At 51.1% G+C, this 17,052-nt stretch overlaps 1 protein-coding gene across 4 annotated transcripts in view; it reads right to left on the reverse strand.

Annotated features, from left to right (window-relative positions):
* Positions 1–90: 90 nt before the first annotated feature.
* Positions 91–17,052, reverse strand: part of LOC147213934 (girdin-like) — an 18,482-nt gene continuing 1,520 nt past the window's right edge. The window contains exons 3-29 of one of the 4 annotated variants that reach the window (XM_086142672.1): positions 16,160–16,265; positions 14,805–14,874; positions 14,651–14,709; positions 14,471–14,554; positions 13,452–13,592; positions 13,201–13,376; positions 11,640–11,721; positions 11,079–11,237; positions 10,863–11,009; positions 10,645–10,789; positions 10,015–10,557; positions 9,351–9,556; positions 9,079–9,273; positions 8,870–9,000; positions 8,659–8,797; positions 8,416–8,586; positions 8,158–8,319; positions 7,809–8,086; positions 6,132–6,275; positions 5,850–6,036; positions 5,628–5,773; positions 4,812–4,904; positions 4,445–4,644; positions 4,125–4,205; positions 3,470–3,661; positions 3,269–3,334; positions 91–2,055 (exon numbers count right to left, since the gene is read on the reverse strand). In XM_086142672.1, the coding sequence (XP_085998798.1) occupies positions 1,088–2,055; positions 3,269–3,334; positions 3,470–3,661; positions 4,125–4,205; positions 4,445–4,644; positions 4,812–4,904; positions 5,628–5,773; positions 5,850–6,036; positions 6,132–6,275; positions 7,809–8,086; positions 8,158–8,319; positions 8,416–8,586; positions 8,659–8,797; positions 8,870–9,000; positions 9,079–9,273; positions 9,351–9,556; positions 10,015–10,557; positions 10,645–10,789; positions 10,863–11,009; positions 11,079–11,237; positions 11,640–11,721; positions 13,201–13,376; positions 13,452–13,592; positions 14,471–14,554; positions 14,651–14,709; positions 14,805–14,874; positions 16,160–16,265 (5,071 nt within the window). In that variant the 3' untranslated portion in view covers positions 91–1,087. The remainder of the gene's footprint in view (positions 2,056–3,268; positions 3,335–3,469; positions 3,662–4,124; positions 4,206–4,444; positions 4,645–4,811; positions 4,905–5,627; positions 5,774–5,849; positions 6,037–6,131; positions 6,276–7,808; positions 8,087–8,157; positions 8,320–8,415; positions 8,587–8,658; positions 8,798–8,869; positions 9,001–9,078; positions 9,274–9,350; positions 9,557–10,014; positions 10,558–10,644; positions 10,790–10,862; positions 11,010–11,078; positions 11,238–11,639; positions 11,722–13,200; positions 13,377–13,451; positions 13,593–14,470; positions 14,555–14,650; positions 14,710–14,804; positions 14,875–16,159; positions 16,266–17,052) is intronic. The other 3 variants (XM_086142673.1, XM_086142674.1, XM_086142675.1) reach the window with 3 other exon arrangements.

A 17,052-nucleotide genomic window follows, 5' to 3' on the forward strand; every position in this document is an offset into this window, starting at 1 on the left:
ACCACAACCACACAACCATGTGGAATATTTTTATTTATTTAAAATATCTTTAATTTAATTAATTTCTATTAATTTTAAAACAGTGTTAAGAGTTGTTTTTCCTTTCTTTTCGCTACATTCCAGCCTTACATAACAACGAGTTAGCGACACATACATTCACCTCCATTCAAATGTCACAGAGACATGCAATTATTCACCCTGTCATTCACACATCATATGGAAACACAAGCATTAACTAACTCATTCATAAGGAGGGCAGACCACTGTGCCACCCCGTGTTGGCATACAGGATTACCATATAGAATGCTGCGTTTCATGTACATGTATGGCATTAAACTCCTCATTGGATCTTCTAAAACTGCCATAATCAATGAGTACCATACAATCCCATTTTCGACCAGTGCACGTGAACGCAGCCCATTTGACCACAGTAGAAGAAGAACAATGCATTTTCAGAATTTTTAGAATTTTACTTTAAATTAGAGGATTTATTTATTTAAGGGAAAATAGCATCCAGGTTTTTCGCATTGTATCGTACAAGATTTACAAATGGCCCCCCCCGACCACAGGACATCACATGTAGATCAGCTCAGACTCAGATCGAAGAGAGAAACATATCAGAAGGTAAATTAGGAAAAACAAAAAAACAAAAACCTGAGCTTCTGGAAATTTAAAGAAACGGTAAAATGGGGACAAAAAATCTTTTGGCCAAACACAAATGTACAAAATAAAGGTGTGTCAGTTACAAAGTAAAGCTAGCTTGCATCACAACACCAATCTAATTAGTACTGGACCAAAGATGATGTCTACACACATTTAGTTTATCACTCAATATCAGAGCGTAACAGAGGTATTCTATAAATTAAAGGATTATTTATTACCTATGTAATAAACACTGGTAACGTAAAGCAAACGGTACAAGTGGACCTTTGTGATTCCGGTATTTTCAGAGGAGAAAAACACCAAGACGTATGAAATTACGCTGAATAAAAAGTCTGTGCTTGAGTGTGTGTGATGGGTGACGACAGGCCCTCCGGTTCGCCGCTCTGACAAAACGTCGGTTCCGCCCCTTTTGCGAAGGGTTCTTCTATCCGAGGGGAGCCGCGTCGGACTCCTGGCTCACGGCGGGGCGGCTTCGCTCGGGAAGCGGCGTCGAGTCCAGGAAAGTCCGATCGGTCTCACCCCGGCCGCCCGCGGCATCGCTGAAGATGGTGTTGGAGAAGACGGAGTTGAACGTGAACGAGGAGCCCAGAACGGATTCCTGGACGGGGGACTTGGGCTGGTCTCGGGGGAGAACGACGGCCGGGTCTCTGGGAGGTTTAACCGGGGGCACGGGCTCGCGCTCGCCGTTCTCTGCCACGGAGGCACGACCCGGACTGCAACCCTCGGAAAGGGGGACCGGGAGCGACTCGGTCTTGACGGCCGCCTTGCAGTCGCTATTGACGCTGGGGCGGCGGGACGAGCCCTCGGCGGTGGAGATCACGCTGCTGGCACGGGGGAGAACTCGCGGGGACCTGAACTCCTTCAGTCTACCCTCTTTCCCCAGAGGTGTGGAAAAGCAGTTGAGGCAGCCGGACATCGAGGACGACTTGCCTTGAACATATAAGACGGCGATCGGCGAGCAGGTCGAGGCCTGGGCGTTTTCCGCCTTCCCGGGTTTGGAGTGGACCGACCCGTTGGTCGTTCTGACCATGCCGCCTGAATCCGACGAGCGGCGTATCACTTTCCCTCTCCGGATGCTCCTGGTGCCCCTGGCGAGCCAGCAGTCCGGAGCCGGCGCAGCATCCCTCTGCTTCGGTGCGACCTTCAGCTCCGGATCTTTGCTATTTGTCCCGGGCACGGTTGAGGTTTTCTCCTTGTGCGCGGCCGAACAGGGCTGCTTCTGCGAGTGCTGCGGGGTGGAGGTGTCACGGGGCGGCTGGAAAGACGAGGAGGAGCGGCGCGACGGCGGTTGCTGGACTGGGCTGCTGCCGTTCGACCAGGGCTCATTATCCAGGCTCAGGCTGAACTCGCCGCTGCTTTCGCTTTGCGCCCGACTCTGGACCCCGTTGAGCCCTGAAAACAAAAAGGGCAACTCTTTTCAAATGAAAGACTCTTCTTCTTCTGCTCCCTTCAGCGGTCGCTGCAGCCAATCAACCACCTCCATCCAACCCTCTGCTGACCTCATGTCCTCTTTCTCCATCGATAAAGCCCCTCTGGTCTTTTTCTATACCTCCTGGCCTTGTGCATCCTTATACCTGGAACTCCACCAATGTACATGACCAAGCCGTCTGTGTTTGACTTTAGCTCCAGAAGATCTAACATGTGCCGTCCCATTGGTGGACTCATTCCCGATCCCATCCATCCTCCTCGCTCCCAAAGAAAACCTCGAATCTTCAACAACCCTTTTCTTCAGCCATTCCAACCTGCTTTGCACACATTTCTTCTCCTCTCCTCGGCAGAATCTATTACTCTGCACTGATGGCCCTAAGTAGTTGAAATCCTCCACCTTCTTCATCTCCACTCCCTCTAGCCTAACCCTCATTCACAAACACATACTGTATTCTGTATTGCTGCAGCTAACCTTCATTCCTTCCGCTTCCAGAGCATACCTCCACCCCTCTGGATTTCCTGCCATGTGGTCCCTGGTCTCGCTACAGGTCACAATGTTATCTGCAAACATCATGGTCTATGATATGGTCTAAAATAATCTGTCAAGCTGTACATCATCACTGTAAATAACCAGGGGCTCAGAGCTATCCCCTGATGTAGTCCCAACTCCACTTTGAACTTCTCCTTCACACTTACAGCTCATTGTCACCACTGTCTCCCGGCTTGCATACAAGTCCTGCACCCGTCTAACATGCTTCTCACTCTAGACTTCCTCTCTCTGCCCCGTGTTCTATGCTTTTTCTAGGTTTCCAAAGGCACAGTGCAGCTCCCTCTGACATTCTCTGGACTTCTCTATCAGCAATCAAACCAAATCAGCATCTGAGGTACAGTTTGTGTGCATGAAACCACACTGCTGCACGGTGGCCCAATTTCAGAGGTTATCTCATCTCAAGCTCCCCAGACGTCCCGTCTGCTTGGTGTAGCGCTATACTTCCGATGCCCAACAGTCGGCAGCAGAGGCAGGGCTTCTTAGTGACGCTTGGCCTCTGCAGTCGGTGTACAGATTAATATGAAACAAGGTCACGGCTGCGATTTGATGGATTTACTCTAATTCCCGAGCTGGAGATACATCTGTACGCCCGCTGAATCCTCTAAACGAATATCTGCAGGGCTTTACCGTGATTCTGCAGCTCATCGCTGTCCTCAAATCCAGATGGCACGGCGCTGTTGTTTGAATCCTTATCTGCGGGGCATAATAGATAAATTAGAATACTATGGAATGGAGTTGGAGTACGGAGTTGCACAGACATCTTTGCTCTACCCTCCGCTGGGATGCGTTTCAAACACGGACGACGAGACAGAACGATGGCCCATCTACCTGTCAGCCACGGGTCAGACAAATCTGGAACATCAGTGTCTGTGTGGGGATGGCGAAGGGGCGGCGGAGTGGTGAGATGGAGGTGCAGGATGGAGAGGATGGATGTGGCCGCGGAGCCTTCCGCTTTCTCCGAGCTGTCCGCCCAGCCTTCCTCGTCCGGCGGGGCGGAAGGGAACATCAGGGTGCCGAGGGCTGCGGTTCAGAGCGAGGGATGGAACAGGTGTGATGTGGATGATGAGATTGGAGTGGAGTGGATCGGTGAGATTCTGATGAATTCACTTGTTTTGCGCCCAGGGAAAATGTAGCCAAGCTTTGCTTTCCAGCAGCTCCTTAACAAACAGAGCGGCTGCTTGTGTAAAAGCCGGGCTCCTGTCACACCGGCCTCTTCCTGCAATGCAGCATTTCTTTGACCCCCCCCCCCCCCCCTCCAAATAAAGAGCCACTGCAAAGACGCTTACACTTAAGACCCCACCCAAGCCTAATTTTCACAATTCCACAGGACGTGAGTGGACATGTGGCTGACGTGATCACTGATCTCCCGTTTGCATGAAAGCGCAGAAGCAACATTCAAGCAAAAGCTTCCTCGGGACGATGATAAACACCAAGCTTAGATGCTAAATATACCATAGAGGTGGAACACCACGGGTGAGCTTACACATGGAGCGGCGGAAGAGCGACTTGACTTTGTCCCTGTCCTTCAGCCTGCTCCTCATACGGGGGAACAGTTTCAGGGCGGCTAGTTAGCCGCGAGCGTCGCCACGTGGGGATGGGAGGGTAGACAGCCATGATGGATGTAGAGGTGGGGGGGGGGGGGGGTAGAGAGAGAAAGGGGGTAACACAGGAGGTGGAAAATACAAGAGGATGGGGGGGATGGAGGGAATGAAGAAATACATTAACACACACGGAAGGACAGTGGGGTAACATACTGAGGGCCGCAGAGGAAGGTCAACCCGCCGAATTAGAGGCCCAACTCACTGCTGCTGCGCTGGGGGGAGACGGCTTCCCCCGCCGAGCCCCCGGATCCGTCCGAGCTGATGAAGGAGCTGCTGTCGTGACAGGAGAGGCGCGTTTCGGCCGCGACGGGGGCGGCCGCGGCGGGCGGGAGCTCGGGCGGCTGCTCGCGGCTGCCGGAGCGGATTAGCTTCTTCAACTTTAGGGTGATCCAGTTGCCACGTCTGCAGAGGACCAGATACAGAAGGCAGGGGCTGGTCTTCAGGTGCAGATCTGGCGGTGTCACTTGAGTTCGCCTCTTTGCGTGACCTTGGAGGTCCATGTTGGGGACTCCATGGGGGGCAGAAGAGTACCGTCGGGTACCCACCTTTTTGAAGCTCTAGGTACCTACCTGCGAGGAGGCGAGGGCTCGTAGAACTTATACTGGTCCATTATCTTCTCCTCAAGCTTCTCCTTCTGTCTTCTCAAGTCATTCAACTTGTCACTGGATAGTACAGGAGACGATAGTACAGTAAAGCCTCGCTATAACGCGGTTCACTTTTGCGGCTTCACTGTTTCTCAGTACAGTATGTTGTGTTCTGCATGCTAATTGGCTAAAGGACGGTAGACCAGGGTCAACAATCTCCGCGCCTCGTCTCTGTACAGCTTGCCAAATTTACGTTTGCAAATTTTCTCCACGACAAAACCCACGATGTCGGCGAAATGTTCGCAAAGGCACCTGCGATGTGCCCAAAAGGAAGAGGAAGATGTTAACCATCGCAGAAAAAGTTAAACTTCTGGACATGCTGAATGAAGGTAGAAGCTACGCAGCTGTAGGGCGCCATTACCAAATAAATCAATCTTCGGTTTGTTACATAAAGAAGGAGGAATATAACATAAGGACGACAAAGGCGATAACTTTTAATAAGGATGCAAAAAGGGTTGTGACTGTCCGCAACAAGACCACTGTCAGGATCTGCTTTAGCTTTGTGGATTAATAACTGCAGGAAACAGAACATTATGCTGGATACCGACGTTATCCGCACAAAAGCTTAAAACCTTTATGACACCTTTGCCGACAGCGGTGACATTCGCGGATTTCGCCTATTGCGGGTTATTTTTAGAACGTAACCCCCGCAATAAAGAAGGGTTCACCGTACAACTCTCATCGGGGTAGTGCTCTGGGTACCTCCTCGGATCAAGTAGTACGAGTAGTGTTGGTGCTCACATGTACTGTCGCTCCTCCACATGGAAAAGGTCCTTGCTCTCCATGGTTTGCTCCAGCAGGGTCCGGTTCTGAAGCATCAGAGTGTCAATCTGGCCCAGCAGATGGCGGTTTTCCTCCTCCAGGTTGCCCTTCAGCTGGCCCAGCAGCTGAAGGACACGGGCAGTCGTCATTTGTCGGGTTCTACCACAGCCTGGGGTGAAGGAGAAGGGTGTGGGAACCTACCTCGCACTGGTTGGAGAGCTTGGTGGTGGTGATGTCCATCTGCTGATACTCCTTCTTCAGCTTGGAGAAGTCCGCCTCCAGCCAGGTGTGCTCCAGTTTAGTCTCGTTCATCTGGCTCTTCAGCTGTTTGTGGTCCGTCGTCAGCAGCTCGTTGTCGTTCAGGAGCTGCCGGTAGGTTTGGTTGAGCCTGAGGAGAGACGCTCGCCTTGAGAAAACAAGACACGGGGGCTTCCCAGCGTCTCCTTTCCCGTAAAAGCCGGATGTGTGAGATGCGCCTCTGACCAGTCCTTCTCATCTCGGAGTCTGCAGCACTCGGCAGCTGTGCTCCTGTGCTGCTCCTTCTCCAAAGACATCCTCATTTGCTCCTCCTTCAGGGTCTTCTCGAGCTCCTCCAGCTTTCCCCGCTGCTGTAGCAGGCTGTTGTGTCTGAGAATAACCGGACGGACAAACACGTCTGAAACAACGAGAACCTCCCGCCGCTTCCGTTTCTCAGATCGTTTCCTTTCCTTCGGCGGAAGCCGATCGTCCGTCCCCATCTAACCCGCCGCTGCATCCTCTTCCCTCATTACCGACTGACTTCGTGTTCTCTTTCAGGCCTCCCATAAATCTCTTCCTCCAACCTCAGCACCATCCCTGATCTGTCCATGTCCGAACCATCTGAGTCTGACCTCATCACCAGAGAATCCACCATGTGACGTAGTCACTCCCTCAACATCTCCACCAGCTCCGTCTCCCTTTTTCTCCTCAGCGCAGTTAGATGCCAAATCATCACCACCCTTTGAGCAGAAACCTTGGAAATATACCTCCTCCCTGTGGGTGGCCTTCTGCCTCGACCGCTCGGGGTCTGCAGAGACAGAGGAGGATGACGATCTGCTACTAAGACAAGTAGCGCTAACAGCTACATGCTAATAGCTGGAAGGCTCCTGGGCGCACCACTTCCCGCCCTGAAAGACACACACACACACCGCGGAAAAATGGTCCCGATTGGTCCGAAAATGATTTATTCTACAAAAATTACGCGTCTTGGTACGTCCACTAGATGGCAACAGGTAGGAAATGAACTTGCGTATCTGCCTGCTGCCGCCGCTCAAACAGCAGAGGAATTAGTGATGCTTCGAGTGAGACAGCGGCAGGGATACGCCATGGATAAATATTTCAAAAGTCAGGACTCTCTGGTCTTGAAGAACATTCTGACCCAGATGAAGGCCCGAGTCAGGAGAAAGTAAAAAAAGAAGGCGAGCTCAAGACAATACGATGAAAGTTATATCGCGTTTCCTCAGTTTCTGCGGGAAGATCAGCTTTGGGTTCAACCGAACGCGGTCAGATTTCACCACGAGTACGTAAACTGAGACTTGTTTCATTCTATTTCATGAAAAACGTTTTTAGCATATGTATTTGGCGATGTGCCGTGTGATTTTTTTTTTTTGATGTAAAATATGTGCCGCGGCTCAAAAAAGGTTTGGGAACACTTCCATATATTATGGTATTACCCAGCACTTACTGACCTTTTGCACTGAACTGTACAAAAAAAAAACAAACAACCAGTGCTGCTACTCTCTACAATAACAAATCTTCTCGATTCCACTGTTAGTCTAATACGTGCGGAGAAATTGACAATAATGCTGATTTTTGATTTTGATAGCTGACACGATAATAATAGCTTAACCATACTGTTGTCCTCATTTTCTGTATACACCCTGTGTCCAACACAGAGGCAGGTCATCTCGACCCGAGGACAACAGGAGGGTTAAATAATAATATCTTTGAGGCGCAGCAGTAGATGAAGCCTTATGGATCATCTGACTTGAGCGATCACGAGGACTTGGGAGAAGATATGAGGTGATCGTGAATGGATGAAGGGACTTGAATGCGAGAAGCGCATCATGGGATATCCCACAGCAGAGCAATCAGTTAGCCAAGCGCTAACTAGCGCTTTCTGCGTTCTCCCGCTGTGCCCACCTGTCCTGCAGGGTGCGGTGCTCCAGCTCCAGGGTGCGATGGGCGTTTTTCAGACAGCCGTGCTTCCCCATCAGCACCTCGTACTCGGCCTCCTGCCGCTCGTGCAGCGCCGCCAGACGCTCGTGGTCGCGCAGCAGCTGCTCGTGGGCGCCGCGCAATTCCTCGCGCTCGCGCACCGCCGCGTCCCGCTCGTTCTCCGTCCCCGACCGCTGCTGCTGCAGCTGCGCGTTCTGGGCCATGAGGGAGGCGCTCTGCGAGCTCAACGTGGATTTCTCCACCTGGGGGGAAACAGGGGATGGCGTGTGTTTTCTAGTGGCGCCAACACGAGCGCGGACGTCAACGCGGGTACCTGCAGGTTGGCGTTGTGCGTCTGCAGGGCGGTGTTGTTCTCCTGCAGCGAGGCCGCCTGCCTCTGCAGGGCCAGGATCTGGGCCTGCTGGCCGTCCGCCTGGTTCTCCAGCTGCCTCTGCTGGGCCTGAGCCGCCTGCCGCTCCGCCTCCAGGGTGGCGTTCTGCACCGAGAGGGGGAGGAACGCGACGAACGCTCTGTTGGCGACGTCCGCAAACAGGTTACAAGAGGGGTCGGCGAACGATCGAGCCACACTCACGTTCCTCTCCACCTCGATGAGTCGATCTTTCAGCTTCAGTAGCTCCTTGGTGGCCTCCTGGTTTTCTCGCAGCCACTCGCTCACCGCCCTCCCCGCCTCCGTCGGCTGACACGCCGCGGCGGTTTCCTCCTCCTCCCGCCGCTGCTGCAGGGCCTCGTAGCTCAGCCTCACCTGGGGAGGGGTCGGCCGGTCAAACCACCGGCGGGGACGGGAGACGTGGAAGCCGCCTGAACATCCACTTACGGACTTGAGCTCCCGGCGGAGCTGCTGGTTGAGGGCGGAGGAATCCTGTAGACGCGCCTCCAGGGCGGCCATCTTGTCCTCTTTGAGCCGGAGAGACTTTTTCAGCGACAGCTCAAACTCAGACTCCAGCGCCTGGAACCTGCGGCGAGGGGGAGGCGGGAGGTCAGTTCTCGGACGGGGGGGGGGAGGAGTCGGGATTCTGTGGCCGCACCTGTTCTCCTCGGCGTCCCGCTCCTCCTGCGGGGAACTCTCCTGGTTGAGGATCTTCATCTCCAGCTCATGGGCCAGACTCTGCAGCTCGTTGTCCTTCTGCTGGACCTTCAGCTTCTCACAGACGAGCTCCTAAACTCTCAGCGCACAGGTTCAGTGTGTGTGTGTGTGTGTGTGTGTGTGTGTGTGTGCGTGCTGGAGGCACCTCACCTCCCTGAGAGTAGCCAGGGTTCGCTGGTCGATGGCCGCCTGCTTGCTCAGTTCCCTGTTTTCCCTCTCCAGACCTTTGACCCGCTCCGCCGTCTCCCTCAGCCCCTCCACCTCCTTGGCCAGGAAGCGCATCTCCCTCTCCAGGCTGGCCATGCACACGTTGCTGCTGTCCAAGTTGGCCTCTTGGATTTCCGTCTGAGTCGGGGGAAGCGACCGGAGAAAGCTTTTATTCTCAGGAACTTGAAGCGAACATCTCCGTGGACGGGGCCCACCTGTTGGCGGAGTCGACGGTTTTCCTTCTCCAGCTGCCTCTTCTCCTTCTCCAGGGCGGAGGTCTCTTGTTCCAGGCCCTGCCTCTCCGTCTCCAGCTGCTCCAGGCGCCGCGCGGAGATCCGGAGCTCCTCCACCGCCGCCTGCAGGCTCTGGTTCTCGGCCTCCAGCTCCTCCACTTCCGACTCCAGGCGCTGGACCTTTCGGTCTGCGGAGGAAGACGACGGAGGAAAAACACGACATAGTGACTTTTCAACAGAGAACAAACGCATTTCGAGGAGTATGAGGAAAAAAAAAACAAAAAAAAACTAAAACTCAATCATTTTCCCATTCAGACACATGCAACACAAGCATTTATTACAATGTAATAACACATTATCTCATTGTAATAATGCATTTGTTACAACACATGCGCAAAATGATATTGACAAAAAAAAAAAAAAAAAAATCACATTTAATTTAAAATGAATAAAAGTCGCTTCATCAAAAAAAAAAAAAAATTCGGAAGGCCTGAAAGTCAACACGTCGCGTGTGGGAGGTGTATTAATGACCTCTTGGCATGGAAACGCCGTTTGTTACGTAACTCGCCTGGTAACAGATTGGAGCGGTGGCGGGTCACGGAAAGCGTGACATGAGATAAACACAGATTTATGATATAACACCCACCGGTGTTGTCCAGGGAGGTCTGCAGGTGTTGATTGACAGCATCCAGGGCCTTGCACTTGGCCTCCAGCCGCTGCGCCTGCTTGCCGGCGTAACCGTAGCGACCACGCCCCCCCGCCGACACGATGTCCCCGCCTGGGCTGCCGCATCCAGATCCGGGGGAGCGATCGCGCGACCCGGACGGACCGCGGCGCCCGTTCTGGTCGTTCTCCAGCGCCTCCAGGTCGGACACCAGCTCTTTCAGCCGGTCGCCGCCGTCGTCCTCCAGCTGTCCTTTCTCCTGGTCCTGGAGGTCTGAAGCGTCGGCGGCGGGCGCCGCTCCAGAGAGGAGCCGCCGGGCGGGGTTAGAATCCTTCACGTGCCGTGGGATCACACCAAGCGGGGGAACGGGCGGGTTTTCTAGACCGCGGCAGGGAGCGGCCGACGGGGCGGCGTCGACCGAACGGAGCTCCTCGATGGTCCTCAGGAGGCTCTGGTTCTCCTTTTCCAGCTTCAGCATCTGGCTGTGGGTCCTCTCGCTCACCTCCTCGCTCAGAGTCTGCTGGCCTTCAGACAAGGGGCGGAGGTTACCCCGGCGACACATTGCGCGAGCACTCTTCGCTAAAAGTTTTAAAATACGAGATGGCGTCTTACCCCTGGAGTTGTGGCTGGTCTTGGAGAGCTGCTCCAGCTCCCAGCCCAGGTGCTGGGACTCCTCCATGCTCCTCCTCTGGGCCAAGCACAGAGCCAGGTTCTCCTCCTGGAGCTCCTCCATGCGCTTCCGGTCCGCCTCCTTGTCCTACAGGGAGGAGACGCGGGAAGTCATCGGACCCGTCGGGGCTCGGGAAGCGCCGATCGGGTTGATTCTCCACCTGCTCCATGTCGTGGAGGCGGGCCTTCAGCAGCAGGCTGTGCTTTTCCAGCTGGTGGATTTTATCCGAACGTGCGCGCCAACCCGCCAGCTGGTCCTCCAGCACCTCCTTGGTCTCCTGCAGCACCCTGTTGTCCTCCTTCAGCTCCTGGACGGTCACAGAACGGACGCGTTTAAAACCAGGCTTTCCCGCCGTTTTCCCCCCTCCCGTCCCGACCTCCACTTTGGCCTTGTAGAACTCCATCTTGTGCAGCTGCTCCTTGTAGCGTCCGACCTCGCTCTCCAGCTTGTCCGCCTTGATGGCTCTCTCCCGCAGGGCGTCCAGCTCGTCGCGGTAGGTGCGCGCCGCGCGGGCGTCCAGCTGCAGGTGCGAGTTCTGGGGAAAAAAAATCTGATTTCGATTTCGAAGCTAAGCTATGGCGCTAACATAGCCTTGACAGGAGCACTGATCGAAGCTAAGAAGCTAATCATTTGTTTGGGCGATTCCACATCGCACGCGGTTGAATCGTTTTAAAATGAATATATTTAAGATCGGGAAAAGGCCGAACGGATTGTAATCGTAAAATTAAACCCTGTTTAGTGTCCAAGACCAGCGCTCTGATGGGAAACAACCAAACAGCGACCTCGTACAAGTCAACGCGCGGCGGACATGTGTCGGGATTTAAATCCATATAAACTTCCATCGCGGCCCCGTGTTTGTCCGTTTCAATTCGCCGCTAATCCGTGTAATCCGACGGAGCGGCCGCCAGGTCGCGGGGGTCGCACTCGGGGTCCAGACCTCCTGCTGGATCCTCTTCAGTTCGGCCTCCATGTTCTCCAGCTCGTGCCTGCAGTCCAGCACCTGCTCGCTCTTGTCCTCCCTGCGGGGCCGAGGGGACACGGGCAGACTCGGATTAGCGTGCGCCGACGGCCACGGCGACCATCAATTCATACCGGTAAATTAGCATCTTTTGCTAATATCAGCCATTCATTCCCTGTGACGCGGCTCTTTGTGGCTTTTGAAAACAATTATTTAAAAATGAATTTTATTTTAATTTGGTTTGTTTTCAAAATGTCATTTTAAATTAGAAAATTATGGCGATCTTGTAAGATCGAAATCAAACGTGTTCAAATGTTTTTAGCACTCTTAAAAAGCAAATGCACACCTCACAGGTGCCAGCTTACAATGAAGGTGATGGCATTCAGGAGCAGAAATCACATTAACCAAGTGTTTTAATTCCCTATTATTTTGTATATATTCATATTTCTTCATTGTTCTGTGAAATTGACCTTTTTATTATTCAGGTTGACAACTGACAATTTAAGTCCAGCTTGTTTTTCCATAAATACAAGAAGGACTCAAATAGACATTGACTATTTTGCTTAAAAGTAACCTTCAACCCAATGTCTATTTTTTCGGAGTTGAAAATATTTTGTTGCACGTGGAAATGTAATTTTTTGCCCTCGCAGTTTTTCATTGATTTAAAAAAATGCAATACATATTTTGTTTATACATAGCATAAAGGCAAAAACAAATGAACGTTATATCCTGTGTTAATTCATTGAAAATTTCTTGTTTACTGTGAGCGGCACAGGTTGCCGACCCCTGATCTATATCCCCGCTGTCATTGGTCGAGAGGTTCATCCTGGACCAATCAGAGGCCACTTATAGAGCCATCCAACCACACACATATAGATAGCATGTAAAATGTGCTAATATATTGTTTCATTTTTAGCACAGATAGGCTAATCCACACACACACGCTTTCTGGCGGCATCATTGTCTTTGCAGAGGAGTAAGCGGACGTGTGCAGAAGGGAGGTGCTGTTCCTGCACGTCCTCCGTGCGCATCCTCCGTGCACGTCCTCCATGCATGCCCTCCGTGCACGTCCTCCATGCATGCCCTCCGTGCTGCTGCTGCATGAGTCTGCATCCCGTGGCAGCAGTAAGTCAAACCGTACGCCGGATCTGTGCGACGCTGCGTTTGCTCAGAGCTCTGGTCCCGAACAGCGCCGGGGTCAGAGAGGAAGGAAGCCCTGGTCAGATCAGGGTTAGTGTGCGTGTGTGTGTGTGTGTGTGTGTGCGCACGTGCATGATATCTGGAGGAAAGCGAAACCAATGTGGGTCAGCACGGCCATGAAAGTTGCCAGGCGGGCGGTAAATGTGGGCCAAACTCCCCCGGGGCGTCTCTTCCCCCTGCTGCGTTTTTTGCGTGCGCGCGCACGTGCACGCCTGTCACTCTCATCTCACCAGAAAGTCCCTCAGCCTCAAAACACACATCTCATGAATGAATTACCTCGCACGGAAAAACAATTTGTTTCAGAAACATCAATATCGTTCCGGATCCACTCGGTACTCACAGCTCTTGCCTGAGTCGTCTGATCTTGGCCTTGGAGTCGGCCAGCTCCACCGCCAGGTGCTGGTGGCTCCCCGACGGCGGCGCGGGAGGCGTCTGCCCGGCGGACTGCGGGCTGCCGGAGGGGCTGGAGAGCGTGCTGAGCACGCCCTCCCTTTCCTGGGTCAGCTCGGCTATCGTCTGCAAAAAAAAAAAAAAATTAAAAATCGAGGGAAGGAAAAGGTTGGAATGGTTTGGGTTTTTCCGGGCGAGCACCTCCAGGTGGCGCTCCCTCTGGTCCAGCAGGCGCTGCAGGTGCGCCGCCATGTTCCTGGTCAGGGCCTCCAGCTCGGCCGGGTGCAGCTCGCCGGACTCCAGGCACTGCAGGTCCAGCATGTTCTCTGGACTGTGGGTCACCTGAGGGGGTGGAGGGGGCGCACAAAAACCCCGTCCAGGTCTGAATCTACATTTCACACACACACCCTGTCTGTATGTAGTAGCATGCATACAGGCGTTGCGCACACAATTGAATTAAATTTTCATGCTAAATTGTTTTTAATTAAGCCAAATATAGCTCTTTCTTAATTTCCAGCTTCATTAACAGAAGATGTTCTCAGTTGCAGACTAAAAAAATTGAAAGAGTTTTACTGGCGTATATGCATAAGGTGATCGAAGCTGTTTTGGAACAGTCCGTGTTGCGCGCACGACAATATCAAAAATATCATTAAAATATCAATAAATATCACAAAATATCAAATATAAAATATCAAGAAAAATATCAAATTACCACAATATTAAAAATGTTTGATAATAACGCAAGTGTGTCTGTCTTTACGGTGATGTAACACAAAAACGACCAATAGATGAGCTCCAACAAGAAGCCTGGGAGACAAACAATCCCCAGTATTTGTTTTCGGTATGGATGAACGGGAACAGTGAAGGACGCCCCGATCAACGCGGAGCGTCCCGAAATCTCCGACGCATCACGACTGAGTGGAGATGGGAAAGCGAGCGGATGAAATAGCAGAGGCTCTGCTAATACTCGGGGAAAATGAAGAATTTGCTAAAAGAATCTTGTTGCAGGGTTCCAAATAGTGACCTTGTATGAGACAGTCTTTGTAAAATCTCAGAGACTAAAAACTCAACTCTAGATGTGAGCAGGTGTGAGATGATTTTTTTACATTAGCCTTTTCCAAAGTCTTTTGATGGTGCATAACGCGGCTAACGCAACGGCTAACGCAATGGCTAACGCAACGGCTAACGCAACGGCTAACGCAACGGCTAATGCAACGTACCTCCTGGATGTGCGCGGCTATGGCCGCTTTGGTGTCGAAGTCAAGCGTCTGGATCCTCTCAATGTACTCCTCCTTCCTCTCGCACTGAGGATCGGAGCACAAACGTCGACGCTGAACGTCCTGCTGCGTGCAAACTCAAAAAAAACAAAACAAAAACAAAGGCGAGTGGCGGCCGGCTACCTGAACGGCGCATCCCAGCAGCAGCAGCAGCAGCTTCTTCATCTCCTCCAGACTTTGACCTGTTGGGGTTCAGGAGAGAACGTGGGTTCAAAAAAGTAATCTATTACGATCGTCCATTTCCGTCCGTCCGTCGGCTCATACAATCGTGACGCACCGCAGTAAGGAGTCCTGCCAAGCAGCGCCACGTTTGGCACCGGCATCAGTATCAACTGTCTCAGATGGTCCTGCAGCGAATGAGAGACCAGGGAGATGAAGAGAGAGAGAAAGAGAAAGAGAGGAAAGGAAGTTCAGGGCATTCAAGAGAAACAAGAGCGCTGCTGGCCAAGAGGCCTGAATGGGCAGGGGTGTATGTATGTGTGGCGCATAGCGTTTAGAAACCCGGCCAGCAAACGTGCCGGCGCTCCGGATGCGCGGTTGCCCCGGAGCGGCGTGGGAAATCCTCCAGATCTACGTCTGGTGTTCACCGTTTTTTGTTTTAAAGCGGGAGGAACGGGAGGTGCTGGCGAAAGGAAAAGAAATACAGTGTCGCCGAGGTATGTATGATATGGTGGCTGTGTGACATTTGCAAACAAGCCAGAAGTAGAAAACAGGCACTTCCTGGTTTGTGTACTTTTTTGGGGGCGGAGCTTATGTTTCCAATTTTTAAGCTAGGCTATTTATTAACCTACTTTCGGACAGACTTCCAAGAGGCATCCAGCTACAATTTTCAACTCCCCGGGAACTCCCCTCACCTCTGGGGAACTTTTTCGTTTTGCATCCTTGGACTATCAAAAGAGTTTTTTATCATCTCCCTGTGCTGCTTTGTCGTTAGCTAACCCCCAACTTATTTGGGCGAAAACGATTCTATTCAGCTGCGAGGTCCAGGTACCGGTCGTAGCGACCTCTCGACGTCGCTCCATTTCTCCCCGTCCATTTTGTCTCCAAGAAAAACGGCCGACCAGTGAGTGGGATCATTTTTAAAAGTTGCAGCATCGTGCGACGGGCGTGGCTTATGAGCTCCGCCGATCACCTACGACACATGACTTCCTCCGGAGCTGTAAGGCTCCATGGAGTTAGATACTGGTAACCATGGGAACAGCAGCCAATGTTTTCTTTGGTAGGAGGTCATCTTCGCTTCGGTAGGAGAAGAAGAAGGTTCGATGCTGTGATTTTTGTGGGTCTTAAGTGAAACTTTGTTACTCCGTTTTTGCAGAAATTAGTTTTGTAATCCCGCACGTGGTAATTAAATCCCAATCTTTTTCCCGACCTGACTCCGGGAGCCGCCCGACCACGCAGATGCCGCTTCGGGCGATATTTAGGCCAGGCGTCTTAAGAAGAACCAGATGATCTGTTGGGACAGTGACCCCCCCACCCTGGTGCGTGCATGTCGCCGCAAAGTCGAGGCGGTCGGCGATAAAATCCAGAGCGAATGTTCTCAGATTGTAATCCCACGTTAGGGAGAAAAAAAGAGCTTAGTATTCTGGATGTTATATAACTAAATATATGATGAAGAGGCGACCTGAGGCTCACCTGATAGCACGCCTTGATTTGCCGGACCAGGATGTTCAGGTTCTGGATCCTCTGGTTCGGATCCCTGCTCAGCTTGTTTGCGGTGGAAGGCGTGACTGGAGGGTTTCTGGAGGAGAGGAGAAACGCCACTTATCAGAATTTTTGAAAAGAAATCAAAATATGAACCAGACATTTCCAGAAAATTATAAACAAAAATCGCATGTTCGATATATGGATTTTTAACGATCAAGAGTCAGGTTTGTCTGAACACATTTGAAAACAGCAGCTACAAAAATGTGGGATTTATTATTATTATAATTGTCCTTTGTCATTATTATTATTATATAATCATTATCATTAGGATGCATTTTAAAATTACATTGTTATTATTAGTAGTAGTATAAACGTTATTATTATCATGAAGATATTATGATTCACTTTCTTTATCACCATCATTTTATGATAATAACAATAATAATTATGATTACTATTGTCATCATTATTATGAGTAGTATTATGATTATCAGTTATTATTATTATTACTAGTATTGCTGTTACAAAAACAAGTGCTATTAAATTATATCGTATATATGTAAATCTATTATTAAAAACAGCGAGAAATGGGGTACACAGAAAATAATAATAATAACAATTGTAATTATTTTATAATTATCATTATTATCTTAATGATCATTTTAATCATTATTATTATTATAATTATAACCATTATTATTAGGAGCACTTGTATTATTTTTCTGTGTATCCCGTTTCTCACGAGCCGGGCGAGCCTCCGTCTCCGTGGAACCTCATGCAAACATGAACAAGCTCTTGATTCACATTCTAACTTTAGTGGCGATGACATCATTCCATTTGGCCACCAAACGGCATCCCATCCCTTCCAAAAAAGGTCGGGT

The sequence above is a fragment of the Fistularia commersonii genome, chromosome 35 (genome assembly GCF_037954325.1).
Source record: "Fistularia commersonii isolate RoL2024-O1a breed Wild chromosome 35, RoL_Fcom_v1.0, whole genome shotgun sequence".
NCBI classification, from domain to species: Eukaryota; Metazoa; Chordata; class Actinopteri; order Syngnathiformes; family Fistulariidae; genus Fistularia; species Fistularia commersonii.